The 7,500-nt window shown below is 49.1% G+C and overlaps 1 protein-coding gene across 4 annotated transcripts in view; it reads left to right on the plus strand.

Annotated features, from left to right (window-relative positions):
- Positions 1 to 207: 207 nt before the first annotated feature.
- Positions 208 to 7,500, plus strand: part of dyrk3 (dual specificity tyrosine phosphorylation regulated kinase 3) — a 27,448-nt gene continuing 20,155 nt past the window's right edge. Inside the window, exons 1-2 of one of the 4 annotated variants that reach the window (XM_063216054.1) lie at positions 208 to 1,803; positions 6,696 to 6,856. In XM_063216054.1, the coding sequence (XP_063072124.1) occupies positions 1,761 to 1,803; positions 6,696 to 6,856 (204 nt within the window). In that variant the 5' untranslated portion in view covers positions 208 to 1,760. Of the gene's footprint in view, positions 1,804 to 1,823; positions 2,510 to 4,446; positions 6,857 to 7,500 lie in introns of those variants that run through there. The other 3 variants (XM_063216056.1, XM_063216055.1, XM_063216053.1) reach the window with 3 other exon arrangements.

A 7,500-nucleotide genomic window follows, 5' to 3' on the forward strand; every position in this document is an offset into this window, starting at 1 on the left:
CTAGATGCCCTATCGTCTCCCTTTAAACTGCTTCATCAGGCATGGTTTATTTTGAAACACCAGTGCGGCATCTAGCAGTTGGCCAAAGGCAGCTTTAGCAATTGCTCAAACAGCTGGCCAAAGAAATGTTGGGTGAAACTGAGCTGATGCCAAATGGCAATATTGAGCCATCGCATCTATGAACCACCACGCCCTGCCCTGTGTGCTGGCTGTGCCGTCCCCCCACTTTGTACTTTCTCTGGCCGATGACGCGACTGGAAGCCAACAGAACGCAAGACGCTCTTAGCAACAAGGCAAGAAATCAAGTCGATTCGGATGCACGCTATCGTATCGAGACTAAGGACTGTGAAGACAGACACGGGGTGGAACTACAGCTGAAGAGAATCGTGAAGGGACTCTCGTCGTTTTTCACCGTCTCCGGACGCTATGTCGTGAGTTGAGACAGCTCTACCAGGCGATAAAAGGGCTCTTGAACAGCCCTGAGCACGGGACTGTTTTGCTAGCTAGCTAAGCTATCCTTGCTAACGAGCCAGTTAGCGATAGCTGGCTAGCGAGCCGTCTTCTCTAGCGCTCAGCTAGCTACTGCTAACTAGAAAATTGATTTGCCTTTGGAATTTGCACAGTCGACTTTTCCACCGTGTTGGGATGATTCTGTGGATTGATCAAACAATCCACAAGCAGAGTGAGGAACGGGGTATCTGGGGTCGGCAGCGTTGTATTACTTGGACTCCAACTATTTTGGTCTTAAGGAGGGGTGCTTATGTGGACGAGTGTTTTTGTACAGCTGCTAGTTGACGGAAACTGATCCCTTGTCCGTGAAACCTGGTTGGCATCAGGGGTTGAAAACAAAGCGCTGCACTTTCTGAGAAAGAAACTCAGGGAACTCACACAAGTGACTATAACTAAAGTGAATTTTAGTAACTTCGACATAGTCGATTCGACTAGCTAGCAATATTTTTCTACTTGTCAATTCTTGTCCTTTATAACTTGGCCATACTAGCTGAGTAACATTGTGTTCGACATTGTTCGATAGTTTCAACTCGACATCTGTTGGTGCTGACAAGAAGTGCCCTTGGAGCGAGTGTTGGTGTGTTTATGAAGTTGCCAGTAATCACTTGGATTAGAGCCGAATTATTCCACAGGAGTTACCTTTTTAACCGGCCTGCTAGTGCCTTGAACTGTGGTCACTCTCGCCTTCTATTAAGTTACTTAAAGGACTAACTTAATTCTGTGATAAACACTAATCGTGGCCAATAAAGAGTGAGGTATGTGGCGTAATGACTTAATCAGTTGTTTTTAAACCGTGACACTTTGCTGTGACTTTTGTATGGTTTTAGTGATTACTGAAAGTGAGATTGTTTTAGAAACCAAATAGAAAACAACCAGTTTACACCTCACGGGTGAAACAAACCACTGTCCTTTCTGAGCCTCGCCAACGGATCATGCAAATCACCTCGACGCGGAAACTGAACATTGTCGCTTTGCCTTCTATAAACGACTCAATCATTTGATGGGGTGATTTTTGTCACAACGCATCCCAAAAAGTGTCTTCAACCCAAGTCGGAGTACGCGAACTGTGACTTTTACACCACCCAAATGAACTCTTGATACTCTCTAGAAGCGCCGCTTCCGTTGTCTCTTCTTTAGTTTTTGCTTGAAACCCCCCTCCTTCCCTCCTCAACTGTCCCCTGTCGTGGTGTTTGTGCTGGACTTTATTTGATGCTGGCCTATGTGTAGGCCTATGCTGCCTCACCGCCACCATGATGATACTTACCAGGAAGCCAGATGGACCCGTCACTACAGGTAACCAACCTGACGTCACTGCGTCTTCTCTTCTCTCCTTGTTTATGATACTTTTCTGTTAATCGCCGCACTGGTCGTATTCCACAAACCTAGGGGGTCTTCCAAGAACCTGGCTCAATAGTAAAAGTTAACCTTGGGACAGTGGTTGAATCATCTAATCGCAGAGCACGTATGCCTCATTTTCATAACTAAAAGGACGCCTGTGGGTTGACTGTTAGCAGGTTTACGGCAGTCCTGTTGGTTAACGTTGCCAGGTTCTTGGAATATCCACCCTCCGTGGTCTGCTTGCGACAACACAACTTTGCAAAGTCCTAATCAGCCTCTTGTTCTAGGGCTATTGTGTGGAGTGGAGTGACCCTTGTCTTACTGGCGCACTGCTGTGCTGTGTGTGTAACTTGTGGTGGGGGGTGTTTGCTGATATAAACACTAGCAGGCTGTGAACGCTGTGTGTTCTAGTGTGTGAAAGCGAAGGCTGCTGCCAGCCGTGGGAGCAGAACTGGCCCGAGCGCGACACAGCACAGGCCGCACTGTGACGTCACAACAGGCGTTCTGTTGTCGCCGAGTTCTGCGAATGTAAACAAATAAAACGCGGAACTCTAAACAATGTTTACGTTCCCGTGTGGTGCACACCCGATAGAGCCTTCAGCTGCTCTGTTCTGTGTGTGTGCACACAAATCGACCATCAACTGCTAGAGCTACTATTTGTGTAAGTCAACCTCGGCTTGAAGCCTGTCAACACTTGTCAGCAGTTGCTGTTGTCGTGTGTGTGTGTGTGTGTGTGTGTGTGTGTGTGTGTGTGTGTGTGTGTGTGTGTGTGTGTGTGTGTGTGTGTGTGTGTGTGTGTGTGTGTGTGTGTGGTGAACGCCAGATAGACTTGCGGGTCACGGGGTTATTCTGGTGTTTCCGGCGCAGCTGTGCTGTGCTGTGTTGAGTGTGATTCAGCTTTATAGCTGTATATCTGGGCGATCAGGGCCACTCGGTTCTGTAAGGGCCAGCTAGGACTAAGGCAGCAGGCCGTGTGCTGTGCCTGCCGCATTAGGATGTGTAAGCCTTATCCCGCTTACCTGACAGCTGTCTTCAATGGGCAAATCTTGCAGCAATCTGCTGCTGGGCGGCCCGGGGCCCATTTACCTGCCGCGTTAGGTAATGGGCAGTGACACGGGTGCCACAGGTGGCCTGGCATGCTCGTCACTGGCCAGCTTGCACACACAAAACACATGATGATGATGATGCAAACACACCCACCGCACCTGCTGTCCTGGGCAGCCTGTTGTGGTCAGAGCGTTCATTCATGAACATCTCTTGCATTCAGACAGGGAGCTTGCTGACTACGGTTAGTATTTTCTCTCTCTCTCTCTCTCTCTCTCTCTCTCTCTCTCTCTCTCTCTCTCTCTCTCTCTCTCTCTCTGTCTCTCTTTCTCTCTCTCTCTCTGTTCATTTTCCACTGTGAACTCACCCATCAAAGAGTTTCTTTTGACTTCTTTGGTACTTATCTGCCTATTATCTTGCTTGTGTTTGTCTGTCTGCCTGCCTGTCTGTACACTGGCCTCTGTGTGTCTCAGTTTATCGATGTGTGTTTTGTGTGATTGATTACTTGTCTATCTAATCCACTTGTGTCTGTGTCTGTCTGTGTTGCTGACTGTGTGTCTCTACCACGCTGAACGTCTGTGTCTGTGTGTTTGTACACACGCCCCGGGAGCTGATGTTTAGTCTTCTTTTCTGCTGGGCAGCCGTGGTGTTAAGATCAGAGGGTTGCAGGTTCCAATACCACACTTACCTCTCCCCTACACGGCTGAAGTGCCCTTGAGCAAGGCATCTAACCCCACTCTGCTCCAGGGACTGTAACCAATGCCCTGTAAATAGCTGTAGGTGGCTTTGGATAAAAGTGTCAGCTAAGTGTAATGTAATGTAATGCCTGTCTAGCGCTCTTTTCAGTCCTGCAATATTTAGCCTAGTCGGACTGACTCCATGTTTATTAAGTCTATCTTGGAGAGTCTGTTGCCAAAGCTACTTACTTACTGTCTTGTCCAGTCTCTCTCTCTCTCTCTCTCTCTCTCTCTCTCTCTCTCTCTCTCTCTCTCTCTCTCTCTCTCTCTCGCTTGTTTTCTGTTGAGGTATTGGTCTGTTTACAGCGTCTCCGTCATCGCGTGTCTCCTTTACCTGTCTTGTCTTGTCTCGTCTGCCTGTCTCCGGGTGTCTCTCTGGCTGTCTGTTGCTATGGCCTGGGGGGCAGTGCTCTTTTATAGGACTGTAGGAATAGGGACTAGCCTCTAGAGCAGCAACACTGCAATATGCTCTGGCCATAACCGCAGTGGCAGCAGCATGATGTATGGATGTCATTACAACACACACACACAGACAGACAGACAGAATACCTACTGCAGTAGGCAGACAGACAGACAGTATGCCTTTTGCAGCAGAGAGAGCGAGAGAGACAGACTGACAAACAGGATAACAGCAGCATGATATATGGGTCTCTTTACAACATACACAGACAGGCACAGAGACAGAATGACTACTGCGGCAGGCAAGACAGACAGACATACAGACAGACAGACAGACAGACAGACAGGGAGGCAAACAGACAGGGAGGCAAAGAGACAGGCAGACAGACAGACAGACAGACAGGGAGGCAAAGAGACAGGCAGACAGACAGACAGGCAGACGGACAGGGCAACAGCATGATATATGTGTGTCATTACAACACTACCACTACAGCAGTGTGTTTGTTTACAGCAGACAGACAGCACAGCAGCATTTTGATATGCGTCATTGCAACACTGTGGAGTAGTAGAGAGCTTCGACAGGCATGTGTGTGTTTAGTGTGTTGTTAGAGGCCATCAGTACAGGACCTTATTTCTTGAAAGCATCATGGCTAACCAGTTAGCACCTTAGTAGGTTGCCTATGGGAAATTGCATTGCTAACCAAGTAAGTTGCTAATTTAGTTAGCAACTACGCCGTCTAGAAATGCACCCCAGACCCAGGCAGGCAGACTGGTTGGTGAGCAGCATGAGAGGGATGGCTATGGCAGGCAACAGTCCGAGACGTGTTTACACCTGACAAACCTGTCGCTGCCCTAAAAATGGCAAAGTGCAACACCTACACCAACATTGAAACTGAGAAAAAGGCCTTCAAAGTATTGATATTGTAGTAACTGCACATTTGACATAGCAGCATCTCTAAAATGGGACACATTTGGGCCATACGGTTTTGCCACAAGACAAAGGAGGTGTTCTGAAGGGCATTTTCAGCCTAAATTTAATTTTGTATGTAGTTACTGTACTTTGACTTTGTAGGGTAGTGTGTGTCTTTGTGACAGACAGACAGACCTGCTACGTGGCATGACAGACAGACAGACAGACAGGCCAAAGTGGTATCAGCAGACAGACAGACAGACCTGTGTGTCTTAGTAGCAGACAGGCAGATTGGTGTAACAGCAGCAGTATGACTGATGGTGATATGATGTCTATGTCAATATGGCAGACAGCCCGACATGTGTACAGGTATCTGGACATGCTGTCGTTATGACCGACAGACAGACACAGATAAATAGGTGTCATCGGTGCAGAGAGACAGACGGGTATGCTAACGAGTAGCTAACGCTAGTGTTGGCTATCTGGTCTGAGAGAGGGTGGGGGGGGTGGTGGTGGTGAGCGTGAGCCTCCTAGCCCAGTGAACAGGGGTGAGGTGTGTGTGTGTGTGTCCGGCCTCCTAGCCCAGTAGACTTGGGCGAGGTGTGTGTGTGTGTGTGTGTGTGTCCTCCTGCCCCTGTTGGCAGGCCACTGTGAGCAGGCTGGACTCTGACGTAGGCGAGAGGAGAGGAGAGGAGGGTTACTGCCCTGTGTGTGTGTGTGTGTGCTGGGCCGGCCCCCCGAAAGCTTTTCATAAAGCTGCTTGGGGCTCGCCAGCTGGACTCATTAGCTCCCGCAGTTTAGACGGGGCAAGGACGCGCTCACACACTCACACAAACATACACACACACACTGGCAGGTAGCAGCAGCAGCAGCAGGGCTCAGGCTCAGGCTTTCCTCTCCTCACACACACACTCACTCACACACACACACACTGTTGGCGTCAGAGAAGGGCTCAGTGGATATATCGGGACACCTGAACACCTGTCGCTGTCTTGGAGCACTGCTTACGCCTCTCCTCACACACACATACACTCACACACACACACACCCACACACACCTCTGTCGCTGTTTTGGAGCACTCCTCCTTTTCTCTCCTCTCCTCTCGGCTGCAACATCCTCCTGCTCCTGCGTCGATGACCAGTCTCTCTGGCTGGCTCCTTGTTGGTGTTTCACCGTTGTCTCTGGAGCTCCTGCTTTCTGGGAGTTTTCATTTTCCAGTGTGGTGACTCTTTTTTTTTGTCGGACTGCTGCTGATCTGTCTCTGACTGGCTGGTTTGGTGACTTCTGTCTCCGCCACCTCCACCTGCCTTTGTTTGCGTTTTTCCTCTGTGAAGTTTTCTGGAAGTTTCACTGCGTTTTTCCATCAGTGTGGTGACTCTGTTGTTTAAACGTTGACGTTGTTTGTTTCGATTTTGCGTGTGGAGAGGTTTTTTTTTCCTCTCTTCTTTTTTTTCTTTTTGCAGTTATTGTGGGTTTTTCTTCCCAGTTTGGAGAAGTTTTGGAATAGCTTCAGTTTTGTTTTGTTTCTCTTTCGGTCGCTCTGCGTTTTTTTTTGTTTTGTTTTATCGGTGGACGCGGATGCTCCGTGTGTGTCCCTGCATTAGTGTGTGTGTGTGTGTGTATCGACCCGGCCCGACTGGACCCCTTGATCTCATCTGAATGCCCCTGTTCTTCCTTCCCTCCCCCGCCCCTGCCCCCGGTCTCGGCCCGGTTTTGGTATCGCCTCGGCCCACCTCCGGCCCGATTCCGGCTGCAGCGAGACATGGGGACGGGCTCTACGACAGCTACATGCGAACGGACCACCTAGGACACGGACACACACACGGACACGGACACGCCCTGCGCAGCCCGCCCGACGGACACACACACGCCCAGAGCCCCGCTCAGCAGCAGCTGCCCCCGCTCCCCAAACACTCGGTGAGTACAGTAAACACACACACACACACACACACACACACACACACACACACACACACACACACACACACACACACACACACACACACTCATACTCATGCACACAGAGGACAGTTGTACCCAAACACACACACTTCCATAAGTTGTAGGCTGCTGACATGAATTCTCTTCACACACCTGTGTAACCTTTCACACTCACCACACACACACACACACAATCACCACACACTCTTCTTCATTTTACCTCATACGTCACCCCTCCGTCTCTCAAACGCCCTGCAAACACACATACACACACACACGCACACACACACACACACACACACACACACACACACACATACACACACACACGCACACGCGCACATGCACAATAGCAATAAGATTTGTATATCACATTTATCATACATAACACACCCTTAAGGTACACACACACACACACACTAACTCCTTATACTAATGCAAGTCTCAATGTACACTGATGTGCATGTTTTCCGCTTGTTTCTGTCTGCCTATCTGTATCTAATGCTGAGTTTAGGGAGTTAACCTTCAGACTTTCACAACACAGCCTCTCTCTACTTTCAAAACATCACACACACACACACTCCTGCTTCCAAAACACTTGATCAGATTACACACATACG

The sequence above is a fragment of the Engraulis encrasicolus genome, chromosome 14, assembly GCF_034702125.1.
Source record: "Engraulis encrasicolus isolate BLACKSEA-1 chromosome 14, IST_EnEncr_1.0, whole genome shotgun sequence".
In the NCBI taxonomy this organism is placed as follows: Eukaryota; Metazoa; Chordata; class Actinopteri; order Clupeiformes; family Engraulidae; genus Engraulis; species Engraulis encrasicolus.